Here is an 18,551-nt window from a genome sequence, read left to right as displayed (position 1 = left end):
CGACTTTCTCGTATTTTGGATGTCAAAATATGCAGTCATCCTTGTATGTGAATTTAATACAGGAGCAGTTAACTATTTTGAAATGATCAACAATTAAATTATGAATTTTAAATTAAAATTAAAAAAAAGTAACTTAAATAAAAGTTTAAAAAGCCATAAACTTGTACAACCTGTTTTCATTTTGGAACTCTACAAAGATGTGTTGTATATAACAAATGTGAGAAATCAAACAAAGGAGATTTTTACAGGGAACATGTATAAACGTATTACGTATTGCTTATCCATCTAAAACTCTAAATTGCTGGACCATGCCCGCTGTTCTTCAAAACTCTTTTCAAGTCTTCTATTATGGATGCACATACAAACACTGAACCTAAACTTTGGTATCTGTTTGAGAAGTGTCTTCTTCTACCTTTTTCTCACTCTCCGAAGGATTTGGTTTCAAGGGTGGCTCATTCGTTCCATTACTGAGCTTAATGGGATTGTTCACATCTTCGTCATCTATGTTGTTCATTCCATTACCGTGCTTAATGGGATTGTTCACATCTTCGTCATCTATGTTGTTGTGTCCTTCAACACTTGTTTTCTCTACTTGTTCCTTAACATTTGTTTCAGGGCTCAACTGGCTGTTTGAATCTGTCAAAATGACATGCTCCTCAGTATCATCGTTGCCACGGGAGCTGGGCATGCGATTGGAAAGAATTGGTATTCCCTTGACTCCCGGGGATGACAAAGATTCATCATCATCATCATCGGAGTCGGATTCTATTGGAAACTCTTGTTCTTCCACAGCTGATAGATTGCGTGATTTTTTCGACCCTTTACGAGAAAGAACATGTTTTATGCTACGAGCAGATTTCTCGGCATGTTTTAGAATACTCTTCGCCATGTCTTTCATCTTTCCAGGGCTTTCTTCTCCAGGACTCAAGCTTCCTTCGTTTGAGACCTTATCAGCCGAAAGATTGTCGTCGACTACAAACTTTACCAAAATCTCCTTGTCATTAACTGCTCTGAGATTTTCATGGGGAGATGGAACCACTTCTCCGAGGTTGCCTGAGTGACCCTCGTTTTTGGGACTCCTATGAAATACAGAACCGATCTTCCGTAAACCCTGCTTAACTCTGTTGACTCGATTCTTCGGATTATGGTTTTCCTCAGCACTGCTGTCATCACTTTTAGAGGATCCAGATGCAGCCGACATGGTGCTGCCAAATGAACTATTAGGCACTTTATGAATCTGTGTCTCGAGGCTTCTACCCTTCCCTTTTCTAGGTTCCCAAGTTTGTGACACTTCACTTCCGGGGTGATGGACCCATATCCCGGTTTCTTGTTGTCCTTCAACATCTATTGGTTCTAAATGATCCGGCAGGGTCGGAGATTTCTTTGAAGAAGTAGGCGAGAATAAACCATTATTCACATCTATATTTGCAAATGAGTTTTGTACATCTTCCTTGTTTAATGCTTCGGCGTCAAAAGCATCAACTGCAGCACCATCACTTACCTGCGTAAACTGTCCATACATCCTTTTTAGTTTCTCGACACATATTAACTCATAATAATAATTTGCACGCAAGGTTGCAATTTAAAACCTTCCGACTATAATGTGGATCATAGAATAAATTACCTTAGCGTTCTCTTCAAGAACGGTTATTGCGAGATGCAGTCTTCCCATTTTAATATTTTGAAGAGGCAACCACATGTCATGTCTCTGGCCACCTCGAAGTTCAGTAATATTTACCGAGCACTTACTGTAAACACAGCAAATCAGTACACCATTTGAGAGTCTTAAACAAGTCATAAGGAATTCGGAAAACAAACAGTGGTATCATATATCACGGATCAAAAACATCTAAAAGGGAACTATTTCTAAGACGTGCTAATGCATAATTGGAAAGGGTTGTCAACATAGTGCACAAACTGCAAAAACAGTGGCACTCAAAAAGCATAATAGGCGTAAATGAAAAGAAAATTTGTTTGAAGATTTCAAACATGATCGAGCAATATGGTTATTTTAGAGATTCAGAGACAAACCCAAGGCTATCATCATATAAATGGTCTTTGTCACGAACTTCTATAATCAGTACGTTAGGTGCCTCCCAGGAGCAGACGGGGATCATAAATTCCTCGTGCCATTTCGGAGACAAAGTTTTCTTCTGCGTCTTAGTCCTGAATCTATAAGGGCCAAGTGTCCCTTTCACATATGGATCAGCCAATCCTGAAAATTTTATATCCAATCAATGACCATAAAACCATGTATTTTACATGATGGAAAAGTAAGATACTGGATTTAAAACTGACCATTTAAATCTGAAGGTTTCATGTCGGACCCTTCAATAACTTCAACCTTGGCATGAGCAATAGGTTGCTTCTCATTGACAGAAAACCAGTTTTCTGTCGGACAGAATCAACAAAAAGGTGAATGAGAAAATTTGACTAATGAAATAGCAGAACTGGTAATAAGTTAATGACCGGAAACGAGCTATAAGTAAAATATAAGAGCAACTAAATACTGGAAAATAATGAAAAAAATTACCTGGAATGGGTGAAGCAAACTTCTCAACATCCACAACCAGCATATTGGGCTGCAAAATAAACAAATATTTGGAGCTAAAGTTCAATACAGAAGCAAGTTGCTGGTAACTTAAACCTGTAAGTGCATTCTAAAACTACGATATGCATTTGTGGAATATAAGATGGAATTTATGCCATTGTATGGCAACAGAGTTAAGGAAAACTAACCTCAACAAGTGTCTGCTCAAATGCTATCGAAAGAAGCTTGTCCTACGCGAGCAAAAGAGGATACACAATAAGATTGAGAGGAAGGAAAAGATAACAAAATATAGTCAAAGATTTTCAGGAAAAAGAGTTATTACAAGCCATCCAGCAATTCCTGGAAGTTCCGTAACATCAAGTCCGTGTGTAAAGACAGGTTTCACAGTCATCTGGAAATATGGAGGCTCAGCAAAGCATACTCGCAAACGACCAATGAAAGGCCACTTCCGGATAAACTTCACCCCAACCAAAACCTGAAACATGGAGTAAATGCCAGTTAATTACAGTAAGTCAATAAAGTTAAGTATTTGCAGGAGGCAGGATGGGGCCCAAACTATGTGATGCCATGCAAATTCCTCCGATTAACAACTGCTTAGGAAAGACTATAAACTCTTTTAATGTGAAAATTGAATATAGCTAATACCATTCCATTTTTATTAATACCTTTCCTTCAACATGCATGCCTGTTACATGCAACTTCGCCCACATCCCAAATCCCAGTCTTTTCCGTAGTTTCACAGCAAGTATTGCACTCATGTCATCCGCGGTGAGAAAATTCATTCCCAACTCCAGTACCTGCAACGAGAAATTGAAAGTTCTATCATCCTTAAAATTGAAACAAGAAATCATAGCCAACAGAGAGGAGTTAGGGAGAAGGTATACCAAGTGGTCATCATCAGAGCATTCACGAAGAACTCTCACCTCCGTGATCAAAGGTGGATTTCTTCCCAAATATAAATGCTGAACCACAGCTTTCTTCTGCAGGCATAGCAACATTTCAGTCAAACACACCCAAAATGGATCAAAAAATAATCATCTGATGGTCATTGAAAGTAACTTCATAGGAGCGAATGCAAGTCTTAAAAAAGTACAAATTGTTCATTTGCACTAAATTGAACATTTTACTAAATCAGAATCTTTATGTACTAGTTTTCCAGAGATAGCCAATAAAATAGTACTAAGAGAAGCAAAATTCATACAGCAGTCCAAGGTTTGTACTTAGCCAAGAACCAAGGTATGATGGGAAGCAGAATCTTCTGTGATGCAATCTGTTCCATACAAATAGGCCATATTTTTTCAACAGCATGGTTTAGCCACCGAACAGATTCGGAATCCGAAAGTACCTAATGAAAAAGGCCAACAAAGCATTAAAGGGGCAGACTTTACAAGATCAAAATTCAAAATTAAGAATCTAAAACTTCAACCAGCCTATATATACTACACAAAGAGAATAAAACAACATAAAAAGCTGCAAAGCATATGCTTTTTCTTGTTTTCATAAAAAGGTTGATTCTAAACACTTTTCTCAACATCCAAAAGACTAAAATTGACTGCAAAAAAAAGTAACCATTTGAACCAAATAAAGAATGCTAAAACATCCATTAAAGAAGAAAAAAGAAGATCTGATACAGTAGAAAACAAGAAAAACTATAAGTATCAGAATTGGAATTACCCAAAAGGAAAAATACATCCAAAATGATTGATAAATAATACAATAACAATCAGCATAAATCAATCTTTTTTAAGAACTTAAAAGTAAAGCAAAAAAAAAAAGATAGAATTTTGAGAATCACCCTTCTCCTGAATTGTTGCCGTTTTTCCTCGAACTCCAATTTCTTCCTCAATCTCGTCACATACCTTTCATGAACCTTTGATGAACAAAGAAATAAAAGGAATTTTTGTAAACAAAAGCAAAAAAAAAAAAAGAGTTCAATCCAAGTTCAAAAATAAAGAAAAAAAAGATTCATTTTTTATTCTCAGAAGAAGATGAATGAATTACCAAATAGAGGTAGATGAGAGACGCGAAATAAGCAACTGGATGGCAAAGATTGAATTGAGAAAGCGTCCAAAGCAGGAACAAAACTAATCCAACATGAAGCACTATTGAAATCTCCATCAAACCCATTTCTAAAACTATTAAAAGAGAAAGAAAAAAACCCAACTTCAACAAAAATCACAACTTTTCACTACTTTTCTGCATAACCCAAAATCACTGTCGTTAAGGAATTAGAAAAAGAACTTTCATAGAGATTTCATTCAAAAGAAGAAAGAAAAAAGAATCTGAATCAAAGACTTGAATTTCAAAAGGGTCTGCTACGTCTCAAATGAATGCGTGATCTTGAATGACAGTTAGATTACACTAAGTTTCTTCTTATATACAATTGATCAGAGTTGTTTTTCTTTTTAATTTAATTAAATATTAAGTAATTATATTTAATTTTAAAAAAATCATTTTGAGTATGGTGATGGAGTTTGACTGATTTCCTTATAGGAAAACGCTACCGTGTTACCGAAGCAAACTAAACTAACTGGGTTTTTGGTTGGGAAATGTAAAAAGTATTTGGGGAAAACGTAATCTTTTATTTTTATTTTACTTTACTTTAGAATAATTAAATATTTGTAAATTTTGAAATCAATATTTTAATTGAATAGTCGATTGTGTTTTAGTTCGATTAATTTTAAGATTATTATCAATACAAAAAGATATAGATTTGAGTGCGTTAATTGATATCAGTTGAAATTTTTATGTAAACTGATTAATTTTAATTTTTTTAATTATTTAAAAAAGAAAATAAGTGAGGTTAGATTTAAACATTTATGATAGTATATCAAAATATAATAAAAGATAAATTTACGTTGTAATACATTTAATTTGAGCAAATGAAAACATTGTAAGAAATTGTTGACCATTTTAACTAAAAATAAATTTTCAGTTCCACTTTCATTTATGTATAAGATGACTCTTCAACTATATCTAGTGAAGGCTAAGACTCTGAAGTCCATCTTCTTAATGGGCTGTCATTAACTATTTTACAATTTACAATTAAAAATATTTAATAAGTATAACTTTTTGAGTGGGTTGCTCATAATTTTATGCGTTGAAATATTACACTTTTGAAATAAAAAAATAAAACAATAAATATATAAACAAATAAAAATTATTTACACAGTAAATACACCAATTTTTGTTCTGCTTCGTATAAAGAATGGCATGTTTATTTTGGTAAATAAAGTAAATTGATTCATTACATCAAAGTTAAATTGTTTTTGTCATCTTCGATTAAATCGTGATGAACAAGAGATAAAACACGAATGGTTGTAGGAAACTATAGAAACATATTTCCCAACTAAGAATTTGTTTAGCCAATACATTTGCAACTCTATTACCTTCCTTGTTAACATGTTGAACCTTAATTTTTCATTGTTTATAAATCAACAATTTCACATCACGAGAGCCACTACAAATTGAAATATATCAAACATAAGTTTCTCTATTAGTTGAATGTCCTTTAAATTGTCCATTTTAAGAATTCACTCTTTATAATTTAAATTCCAATACAAATATAATCTCTATATTTGTTACTACTAAATCTTCAAATAGAAAATTATTATTAATATTAATATTATTATTATAAAATAAAATTACCAACATAATCACAACTTCTGTGGTGTACTCAAATACTTGTAACATTCAATGCAACAATGTGTAACACGTACAATATTCTAACAAAATTCAACATTGCACTTAATTGGTGACATCATTCGTGCTTCATATATTTATATTAGTAATTTCATGCTACATGCCTTATTTATACCCAACCAAATTAAGTAATTGTGTCAGTCACCATAACATAGTGATAGATTGAAAGGATTTTTTTATTGAAGGTGAATAAAAGTTTACAAGATAAAAATATTTTATTATGAGTGTAATTCATTTTAGATTGATATAGGAAAATTAAGTTATTTCTATTCCGTATTCTTTTTATCGATTATTAATTCGGTGCTTTAAGTAGTCTATTTTACCCTCACCAATGCTGAGAGAATTTTTAAGGTAACTAAAAAGATTAGTGAAGATATAATTGGTTGGAATTGGATTAGGTATTTTTGTTGTTTTGACTAACGGATTTGGAAAATTCCTAATATAATAAAATAACACATTCATAAGTCATACTTTTACTTGACAATAAAAAATTATATTTTACACACCAATGATACACGGATTTGTGACTAAACGTTAACAAGTTTCGATTTCTCCAAGTGGATGCCATTGTGTTATTGTAATGTCCCTTTTTCGACGTTTTCCCGTCATTTGGACTGGCAGCTTTGGTGGTTGGACGCCACGTTTCTATCACGTGTATGTTACGCGTTGCTACATTTGTTACGTATGGATAAGATTTGGGAACATTTATTAAATATCGGAGGCTTGCGGGAACCGTATCTTCTGACGTCAACATGGGGATCCATGTGGAATGACTGAAACATCTCCTCCTGTCATTGGTTTTGTTGATGTAATTGAGTCAGTTGCACTGGATATTTACTCTCTGGGGGAACATAAAGTCGGAAAATGACTGTCGGCTTCCTTTAATTATGTCGGAGTTGTGACCCCACTACCATCAATTTAATTTTTTCTTTTTCTAAAAAAATATGTATTTTCAATTTTGATACAATTTTAAAAATATTATTATATTCTCTAATAATTTTTTAAAATTGTATAAAAATTATAGAAGTAATAATTATCATGACCGATTAGAATAATTTGTTCTCACATGGGGATCACGTTGGGGGAGTTGACATTCTTGTATTTTGTTGTATCTAACTGTTCCTTAAACATCATGTGCAAACATGCCATTATTTCTTTCGTGTTTAATTAAGTTTGGGTGATGATGGAAAAAAAAACTAAGTTTGAGTGAAAATGATGTTACATTTTTAATTTATAATATTTATGGATCAAACTGTTAACTAAGTTTGTTCTTATATTAAAATCATAAATAATTTTTAAATTTCTAATTAAATCAATTGATTGAACCAATAATTTGGGAATATAAAACGCGTACTTGTTGCTAATTAAATTATTATTTTTCAATGTTTTAAGAGATTTTTTAGAAACAGAGATTCGACTATATATATAAAAAAATGAACCATAAAATATTGATCAAACCCATACTTTTTTTTTCTTTTTGACTTTTATTAGGACCTCCACCAAATAAAAAATTATGGTGGAAGGAATAACTTGATATGTTTCACTGTAAATTTGATCAAGAGGAGCAATGATGAAAATTAAATAAAAATTAATTAATTTAAAAAATTATAAACTATAATAAAAAAATATTTTATTCTTAAAATACTATGAAAATTATATTAAAATAATTCTAAATATGAGAACTATCAACTCTTTCAAGAAGTGATCGAAAAAAAATCATATTTTATGCATTTGAGACTTTGGATGTCGGTTTCGGTTGGGTTGTTACTTGATGTTTTGGTTAGATCTTGTATCTATTATTTCTTGATGGTTCTTTAATACGGTTTTAGGAATTTCGTGCCTTACAAGTTAAAGTGAAGATTAATTATCTTCTTGTTTTTAGGTAGCTTAGAGACATCGATCAATTAATATTAATATTGAGATATCTAATTTACAAAATTACTATCTCATTATCTCTTTAAAATTATTGAGTATCAAATTTAAACATATATTGAAATCAAACCATCAATCTGCTTAGTTGCTTTGATATATTAGGTTTGATTGTACAGTCTTCTTATACCCATTTATGATCATGTACAAATAATTTGTTTTATGAAGAACTAAATACACACTTTTTTAACAAGTCACCTTTTCATAAAAATATTAAAACATTTAAATTGATAGAAGTCAAATATCTAAAATTAATTTAAAATTAAATTTGATAATTTAATTAAAACATACAAAGTTATTATTTTTTATGGATTATTAATTAATATACTGGTTATAAAGCGGGATTGAAAATTTTTCATATATTTTATTTATTTATTTATTTTTAAAATGCAACTTTAAAATATTTATCAAATTTTCAAATCTATTTATGAAATTAAAAAATTTACTATTACAATCATAAATTATCTAAAAGAAAATCTAAATATTATATGAAGATGGTGTTTGTAAACGATGAATTATGTCATAATTTTTATTACAAATAAAATAAAAGTAATTATTAATGATAAATAAATATGCTATTGGAGGAAAATAGGACAGCATGCTATTGCTTACCGTAGAAGATTCTACACTCATTTGCCGACGCCGCAGTCAAATCCTATTAGAAACTGACGTTTTACGTTATTGCTGTTTTTTTTAATTGATAAAAGGACACTTTTGCATGAATAAGCTTACGTACCGACAGGCAAACCAAACCAAACAGTCTTAACATGTTTGAATGGAGAAAATTAAGGAAAAATAAAATATTAAGTTTCTCACAAAAAATTTTGTGAAAAGAAAAATTTTGATTTTGCCTCTCACAAAAAAGTCTCATGGCTAAACCCTGTTTATAATTCATATATATATCGATTCTGGTCGTGGTTTACTTTTTTACAAATATTTTAATGTTCAGGTGTGAATTCAACCTGATTTCATCTAATGATCTGTTTTTTGTTTTGTTATTCATATATTATAAATTATTAGAAATAATTTTATATTTTACGTTTAAATATTCAATTTCATATTATTTAAATATTAATGCTACATTTGATTTTTAATTAATAATCTAATCAAAAAGTTTATTTAATATATATGTTTTAAAATAATTAGACATAAAATAAAAAAATAATTAATACAAATTATATATGTAATTAGAAAAACGAATAAAATTTCTTGTAAAAATTAAGATCTTTTTAAAATAAGTGAAAAATTTTCCTTTGATACAACATAATTTCTTCATATACTGTGGTATTATTATTCATTTATAATGCTTGAGACTCATGTTCTAATGGTATATCAAATATTATTTTGTAAAAGAAATGATGAATGGGATCGAATTAAATTTTTTTCTTAAAAAAATTAAATTTAATAAAATTAAAATTTTTAATGGAAGAATTCTTTTAAAGAAATGGGAGTAACGTAGTTTGATTTATTAGGTTTCGAGTTATATAATTAGAGATATTATGATTAATTTGTTGAATCTATATTATATTAATATTTGATCAAGCTGATACCATGAGTTAATTAAGTATTAAATTAATTGAGATATTATTAAAATATCATTTTATATACAAAGTTATCAATATTAATGTAAAAGTATTTTTACCCTTTCATATCTTTTAATAAAATAATATTATTATAGAATTTGAACTCAAAACATATTCATAGCACACTCTTAATTTTACCATTTCAATCAAAGCACTATTTGATTTTATTTAAATTTTTAATAAATAAAATTGTTACATAATTTTTTTTCACTCGTATCATTATACCACAAATGCAACAAATCTAATTAAAATGGAGTTTGTAAGATCATAACGAACATATCATGCTACGAAGTTCAAGATTTTTTTAGTAGGTTCGACCCTAGGGGTAATTTGAGAGTGCGGACGCCCATAACCCAAGACTGAAAAGCACCCAAAAATAAATTTTTTAACTTTTAATGTGAAAAAGAAAATTCCAACCCTTTAAAGTTTCCTAATCACGTTTCGTAGCAAGCAGAAAAAAAAAGACCTCCAATATTTTATTTTATTATATTACATTTTATATTTTTTTAAATTACATTCTGTTAGGATCGTCCCGATTAAGCAACGAACAAGTAAAAATAGTAGAAGAAATTGAGAAGATGAACACACAAATTTAACGTGGAAAAACCCCTCAAAAGAGGATAAAAAACCACGGGCAAAGATAATTTTACTATAATGGCAAAAGAATGAAGAGTACAAAAGATGGAGATAAAAACTAAACCCCGAAAACCCGAAAAACAAAGAACCCTCAAACGTAAACACAAAATTCTCTGAATGTGTTATGAGTTCTAATCTAATGGGTGTCTCTTAATTCTAAGATTGTAAAGGAGCCTATTTATAGGCTCAATTAGTAAGTCAAATAAACTATACTAATAAATGCTAAATATATTATACTAATAAATACTAAATCTTCTAGAAAGAAAATATATTTTTGTTTAACTTGACTTGCAAGCAATCTCTTAGAATTTGGGTCACACAATTCTAACAATCTCCACCTTGACACGAATTCTTTCAATGCCATCTTTGCCAAAACCCGCCACGGGCCTATCTTGAACTATGCAGGGAATTAACTGAGTCGAATCTATGCTTAGAAGCTGGAAGACTTCTAGCCTTCGACTTGTGCACTGCCAAATCAAAACTAACCCGGGTCTGATTTTCACGAATACAGTGCCCTAACTTTTCAAAACCTGCATCCAAAAGAGAACCTCTCTTCAACGAAACGGTCATACCTTTTTCCCTCCTATGACTAAGTTGCCTCCGCTTCAAATGAGTTGACTTTGACTCCGTAACGGACGAGGGACGTCCGATTTCACCGGTCACTGTAGAACCTTCCAGAATATAAAGACTGCCGGTTCTTTTACCTTTTAACAAAACGAGAGCTCCACGAGATACTTTAATGTCGCTCGACTCGATGTTGATTCTGCATCCTTTCAAGTCTAAAATACTCAAGGAGATGAGATTCTTTCATAAATCAGGTACATACCTGACATCTGAGAGTGTCCTAATCGTCCCATCGTGTATCCTAATTTTAACAGTACCAATACCGATTATTTTACTAGATGAATCGTTTCCCATGTGCACAACTCCACCTTCAACTGAACTGTATGTGGAGAACCATTCTCTATTGGGACACATGTGGAAAGAACATCCTGAATCTAGGATCCACTCAGACGTAAGCTTGGAGTTATCGCTCGTTGACACTAACAAGAAATCATCACCGCCTTCATCGACCAAATTAGCACCAGCTACATCTTCCTCGTTACTCTCAGCAGCTCTTTTATTTCGCAGTTTATAACAATCTGCTTTGACGTGACCTAACTTTTTGCAATAGCGACACCTTTTGTCTCGTTTCTTTGATGCTACCAAAACGGAAGCTTGTCTATCTGCTTTGCTATTCAAATCAAACTCATTGTCGAGTTTGTCTCTACTCAACAAATGACCCTTCACATCTTCGAACGAGAGTTTGTCTCTGCCATAAATCAGGGTCTCCCTGAAAGACTTGTATGAAGAGGGTAAAGAGCACAATAATAGCATAGCTTGATCTTCATCGTCAATATGAACCTCAACGTTCTTTAAATCATTTAAAAGAGTAATGAATTGACTGATGTGATCTTTAAGAAGCTCACCTTCGTTCATGCGAAACGTAAATAGACGTTGTTTCAACACTAAACGGTTAGCCAGAGACTTAGTCGCATAAAGAGTTTCTAACCTTTTCCACAAGGCGAATGAGGTCTTCTCCATCAATACCTCTTGCAATACTGTATTCGCGAGGCACAACTGGATTGCAGACAAGGCCTTTTCATCAAGCTCTTCCCATTCTGTTTGATTTAGATTCTCAGGCTTTTTCCCTGTAACAACCTTTTTCAAGCCATTTTGAACTAGAATTGCCATCATCCGAACTTGCCACAGATTGAAATTTGTCTCACCATCGAACTTCTCAATTTCAAACCTTGTTGCTGCCATCTCTGACCGGGCTGATCTATGAAAGTTAAACTAGCTCTGATACCACTTGTTAGGATCGTCCCGATTAAGCAACGAACAAGTAAAAATAGTAGAAGAAATTGAGAAGATGAACACACAAATTTAACGTGGAAAAACCCCTCAAAAGAGGATAAAAAACCACGGGCAAAGATAATTTTACTATAATGGCAAAAGAATGAAGAGTACAAAAGATGGAGATAAAAACTAAACCCCGAAAACTCGAAAAACAAAGAACCCTCAAACGTAAACACAAAATTCTCTGAATGTGTTATGAGTTCTAATCTAATGGGTGTCTCTTAATTCTAAGATTGTAAAGGAGCCTATTTATAGGCTAAATTAGTAAGTCAAATAAACTATACTAATAAATGCTAAATATATTATACTAATAAATTCTAAATCTTCTAGAAAGAAAATATATTTTTGTTTAACTTGACTTGCAAGCAATCTCTTAGAATTTGGGTCACACAATTCTAACACATTCCGAATCAATTAATGAATGCTCATTATTTTATACTTAATATGTTTATCATGTAGAAAGTGATATGATGCATGCTACTCAAGATTATACTCCTTTTGAATTTATAAAAAAAAACAGCTATTTTGATAGGATAGTTGCATACCTAATTCTCATCACACAAATTCTTTTATCTTCTTTTATCTTTTACCATGTGTTTTTATTTGTTAAATAAATTTTATAACATTTTTGTCAAGTTAGTAGATAAGTTAAAGAATTTTGAGAATTTATATTCGAATTCTATCTTATCTAATTCATGCATAATTCCATCACTATTTTACTAACTTGATTAATCACAACCTCATACCATATCGAATCCACATTTTAATAAGTTTATGAATATATCATACACAATAAACGACACATTTGCTTAGTGTAATAACATTAGAAAAGAGTTTATTTAATACATATGTGTTAAAATAGTTATACATAAAATAAAAAATAATTAGTACAAATTTAAACTTGAAATTAAGAACATATTTAGAACCCTCGTTAAAAATAAAATCTCTTCAAAATAAGTACAAAATTTTCCTTCTGTTTGCCACAAACAAATCATACTAATGGCTAAAAATTATCAGTTGTTACTTATAGACGAAAACATGTGAAAAAAAATAATATTCTTACCAAATGTAGAATAAAAATATAAATCTCTGTAGGGCCCAATTTTAGCCTGGGGCCCAATAAACAACAATCCAATATATAAAGCCCATTTACAACCCAAATACCACCCCACTAACTCCAACACCCCATTAAACCGACCACTAAATCACCTTACTAAACCATCCCACTAACTCCATCACCCCACTTGCCTACAAAAAGAAAGAGGAATCGATTGTAAAATTAGGCTAGCTATAAAAACCATTCAAAACTATTGTAAAAAGGGCTGGTTTTTGGAGATTAATCAAGGATCAAAGCAAAAGCAAAAGAGGTTTTTTTGTCTATTCTCGTTTTAAGTTCTTTGTTTGTTTTTTTTTCTTTCAATTTTATTTTGTTTTTTTATACGAAAGTAAAAATAAAGGGAAGAAGCTTACTCATTTTAAAATTACCGAAAAAGGGTTTTTTTTTTAAGTCCGACTGCCGTGTACGGTGGTGCCAACGACGGCTCGTGGGGGTCCAGTGACCGGAGCAAAATCGGACCAATGGCCGGATTTAGAAGGGAGGGGAAGAGTGTTATTTTTAATATTGTTATTATTATATATTATTATATTATATTTATTTTATTACTGTTACTATTATTTTATATATATTTATTACCATTATTTATTTATTATTATTATTAGAAACATATTGTTATTTTATTATTATTATTTTTATTATTATAATGGTACTATATTAAATAGTTTTGTACCGTTATTACTACTATTATTATATTTTCATTCTATTTATTTATTTACCTAAAAACCTTATATACCTTTACTTTATTTTATCATTTATTTATATCTTCTTATATAATATTTTTTCTCTATATTATTATTATTGTCTTCTATTTTGTTGTTGTTATTATTATTTTAATCGTTATTACTATGTTTATGGTTATTGTTAGCATTATTCTATTATTACTATTATTATAGTTAATTAATTCTATATTTTCATTACCCTATATTTTTTCTTTTTATATTTGTTATGATTATTATTACTATTATTGTTTTATTATTATTACTTACATACTTTCATCATCCTCGTGTATATATATATTATTTTCTATTTTTACCATTAATATTATTGTTAACGTATTATTTTTTTATTAATGTATTATTATTATTTGCGTTATTAACTATGTTTTTTTATTATCATTTCTTTTAATTGTCTATATTAGTTTTAAAATTGGTCCATCTTGTAGTTTTCGTGAATTGTTTTTTTAGTATTTGTGTTTTGTAATTTATTAGTTCGACATTTTATTCACAAATTATTGTTTAAAATAAAAATGCTTTTCGTTTAATTGTTTCTTTTTATTCGAAAGTTTTTTTTTTCAAAATAAAGTAATCCTCGTATTTGGGAGCTTCGAGAAAATTATGCCCTAACTTACTGGGTTTCGATTTTTCTCGTCGAATCTAAGTAATCGAGTACCATTCCTTAAATCAAAACAAATAAGTTTCAAGTAAAAACTTATTCTCGGGAATTCAAGATGTTGTGTCCTAACTTATTGGATATGATACTTTGTTTTCTCGATGTAAGGATTTCTAAAAAATAAAGGCAATATTCTGTATTTAAAATTTTGAAAGATTGTACCCTAACTTACTGGGTTCCGATTTTTCATTTGACCCAAATAACCGAATATTTTTTTTAAACTTAAATGCACGACTTTTGAAAATTAAAAGATAAACTTATTTTCGAGGATTTGAAATGTTGTATCCTAACTTACTGGGTGTGACATTTTATTTCTTCGAGATAAGAGGGTCTTAGCATTCCATTTAATTTATTCAAGTGTTCTTTTTAAAAAAATAAAAAATAAAAGGATCGTATTCTAAAATCTTTTCAAAAATTTGACGTTAAAACATTAATTAATCAATTCGGTACCAATTTTGAGCGTTACGAGGGTGCTAACCCTTCCTCGTGCGTAACCGACTCCAGAACTTTTATTCTCAAATTTCGTAGATCAAAATCATCGTTTTAATAAATCAAAATGTTTTATTAAAATGATCGATCACAAGGTGACCCGATCACACCTAAACAAAAAGGATTGGTGGTGACTCCATTTTCGTTTTAAAGTCGATCTCTATTTTTCAAAATAAAAATAATTTCGACAATCTCCAACCTAATATTAAATATGATAAAATCAAGAAAAGAAAGTTAAGGAGAAGAGATCTAAATATTGACTGAGATAAAAAAAATACATTTTAGTTAAAAATGTTTTTATAAACCTTAAAACTTAAATTTGAATTTGTTGTTTTGGTTTGAAAATTTACTAACATGGCTAACCTCCTTTTCAGTTTTGCAGGATTGCTTCTTATAGCTTACATAACAGTGAGAACGAGAGCGTGGCACCGTTCCTGTGGCTTGTGCAGCTGGCTAGGGAGGTCGTGGCGCTGTTTAAGTGGCCTAGGACTAAGTCCGTGAGGACATGACAGGTGCCGTTGGAGGTTGCCGTGAGTGGTTATCCATTGCCCTCGGTGTTTATGGATTCAGTCGATATAATTTTTTTAAAAAAATCGCCGAGTTTAAAGTTTGCTTGACGCGGCTTATCTTACTCGCATTTTATTAATTAGATCGTAAATAAAAAAGAAATTAATAAATTTAGTCTTTATAAAATTTATCATTTTAACTCTAATTTAAAAAAAATCATAAATTTGACTTACAATTTATCATTTTTTCGAATTAGAACTAAAATGACAAATTACATAAACATTGAGGGCTAAATTTATTAATTTTTTTATATTTAGGATATAGTTGATAGAATGTGTAAATATTAGAGGGCTAGTTTTGTTACTAGTTTAATAAAAAAGCCCACACAAACTAAAGGTGACTAAAATATTTAATTTCGAAAATTTTATTAACAACCTCAAAAAAATTAATAGTTGGGTGAATAAAATAGAACAAAAAGCATAGTTAGATGAACATTTTTATAATTCACTCATAAAAAATATTTTTCAACATGTCCACATCATCTTTTAATAGAAAATTTTAGCGAAGGGGTTGATTTGCATGTTTCAAAATGTATAAGAGTTAATTTGTCAATTTTTTAATAAAATGGTTAAAATGCAAACCATTGTTAAGTGCATAAACTTTTTTATGGTTGATTCATTTATTTATTGTTAATCTACAGTCGAACCGGTTTAATTAGTCGAATCGGAACTTTTTAAAATTTTTATGAATGTTTAATTCCTAATACTGAAACCGAAGAGGCCCAAAATTCCTAAAAGAATGGGCTTGAATCACATATTAGTAAAAAAATTAAATTCATAAATGAAGTCCAAATAATTCAGCCCAAATAAGTATTTACCTGAACCACACATATATCCCAATCTATTGATTCAACTTTACTCACCTGTGCTAAACAAAGACTGTGATGACCTGGTAGCCTGCCCAGCCCAACTCAATTTGGGTTAGATTTGGATAAGTATGGCCTAAGTTCAATTAAAATAATAAAGAATATTTTTTAAATTTAAATTTAATTATAAAAATATATAAAATATTAATTAAAAATATTTTTTTTATTTTTTAGAATATTAATTAAAAACTAACTTGAGCTTGGAAATTTTTTGGAACCGGACCTCAATTGGATATAGTCCGATCCATGGACACCTCTATATTAAACCGACTTCATTTAAAATGAAATGGAATTAATCTAAGTTTTCTCATGTATTTTCAAATTTAAGTTTTTGAATTAATTTAAGTGAGAATTTTTGAATAATTAAAATTAAAATTTTGATTTTAAATTTAAACTTAATTAACTAGAAATATTTTTTTGTGAAAAAAAAACGATATTACATCAAATCATTTGAGAAGGAATTTCTCTAGCTGTATCTTGACGAAGAACCTTCAAGAGTACTGCACTAGGGGTACATAAAAAATCTGTAAATTTAATTTTCAATTTAGACATAATTTAGCCATTTAATCTGCAATTAAATTTTCTTTCCCTTATAAATAGATATATTTTAAATTCATGTAAAACATACAAAACCACTTATAATTACACTAAAAAAAATATTTAAAAATATTGACGTAGCCGTCGAATAAAATAAAAAATATATACAATTAGACATTGAGTCTCGTCTAACATACGTGATGCATGGGTTAGGGTGGATTATGCCTTGCTTGACGGTTCTAGTTATTAACATACTTTTTAGAAATATCCAACAAAATACTTCACTTACATAACACAGAAGGACCAAAGCAATAACAGTTGTTGCTCTCTCAGCCACTTGAATGTCTTTTGTGTTTCAAAGAAGACTTAAGACTTGCATTGTCTTGGTCTGTTGGAATTTATTAAGGTGATAAAAAGGTTTATACTTGGTCCAAATTTATTAAAATTTTTAATAATATTAAAATTTTATTTTTCAATAATCAAATTAATCATACTAAATTGTATAATTTATCACCTATAAATGATTAGTTAAGATTAAACCATTTGAATATAAAATTATTATAACTTAATAATTCAATTTAATACTCTTTCATACATATGGGACTAATACTTGTCAAAATAAAGATGTATTAATGGTAAATTTTAAGTAATGAAGATTATGATGTTTTAAGTTTAATTTATATTGAGTGGATTTATTTTTTTTCTTTTTAAAGTTGATATAAAAAAAATAAAAAAATCCTCCCAAAATTTATAAATTCATTTAGCCCCTTGAGAATTTTTTAAACTTTTATTTTACCTTTATAATTAATGTTTAAAAATATGATAGTTTGTGTTTCACCCTCAAAATCATTTAAAGTTTTTTTTTAGCTTGATTTCTTTTATAAAATTATAAAAATATCCTCACCATAAAAGATAATGTTTTTAACTAGTAAAATCAACAAATGATGAAAATGGTGACAGAGCGAAGGAGGGTGGAGTAGAGGCTAGGGATAGATTTTAGTTTTTGGGAAAGTTGGGAAAATCAAGAAGAAGAGTGTCTATATGAGTTGTTTACATGACCATTTTACAGTGGGATATAAGTTTAAATATATATCCTAAGGTTATTAAAGTGAATATTTGATTTGATATTTTTATCAGTGACATTGATACTATGTCTTAAAATAAGACATTTTAGTACATTTTATAGTGATGAATAATTTTAAACTTCTTTTTCTCAAATTATTCCCTAAATCAATAATAAAAAGAATATAAATATAAATAATATTATTAAAATAATAAATAACATAA

The 18,551-nt window shown here is 29.7% G+C and overlaps 1 protein-coding gene across 2 annotated transcripts; it reads right to left on the bottom strand.

The window, feature by feature from the left end:
- Positions 1 to 118: 118 nt before the first annotated feature.
- LOC107933922 (C2 domain-containing protein At1g53590) lies at positions 119 to 5,012 on the bottom strand. 2 transcript variants are annotated; one of them, XM_016866234.2, is made up of 12 exons: positions 4,553 to 5,012; positions 4,347 to 4,421; positions 3,753 to 3,896; positions 3,436 to 3,531; positions 3,217 to 3,348; positions 2,874 to 3,026; positions 2,740 to 2,781; positions 2,534 to 2,582; positions 2,299 to 2,391; positions 2,032 to 2,215; positions 1,625 to 1,748; positions 119 to 1,510 (listed from the first exon to the last, which is right to left on the bottom strand). In XM_016866234.2, exons 1-12 carry the CDS (start codon positions 4,676 to 4,678, stop codon positions 374 to 376), a joined length of 2,355 nt encoding a protein of 784 aa, XP_016721723.1. In that variant the 5' UTR covers positions 4,679 to 5,012; the 3' UTR covers positions 119 to 373. The 2 variants fall into 2 exon arrangements, with proteins under 2 accessions (XP_016721723.1, XP_016721724.1); XM_016866235.2 differs by having other exon boundaries at positions 119 to 1,501; positions 4,553 to 4,982.
- Between the last annotated feature and the right edge of the window lie 13,539 nt (positions 5,013 to 18,551).

Source organism: Gossypium hirsutum, chromosome A01, assembly GCF_007990345.1.
Source record: "Gossypium hirsutum isolate 1008001.06 chromosome A01, Gossypium_hirsutum_v2.1, whole genome shotgun sequence".
NCBI classification, from domain to species: domain Eukaryota; kingdom Viridiplantae; phylum Streptophyta; class Magnoliopsida; order Malvales; family Malvaceae; genus Gossypium; species Gossypium hirsutum.
The sequence above is the reverse complement of the archived record's forward strand: the minus strand, read 5'-3'. Positions and strand labels throughout refer to the sequence as shown.

Coding starts and splice junctions, on each gene's coding strand:
- LOC107933922 (XM_016866234.2), bottom strand. CDS start 4,678: ATGGGTTTGATGGAGATTTCAATAGTGCTTCATGTTGGATTAGTTTTG. Junction 3,897..4,346: donor GGCAACAATTCAGGAGAAGG/GTGATTCTCAAA, acceptor CTTTTTCATTAG/GTACTTTCGGATTCCGAATC. Junction 2,583..2,739: donor TTGAGCAGACACTTGTTGAG/GTTAGTTTTCCT, acceptor TTTATTTTGCAG/CCCAATATGCTGGTTGTGGA.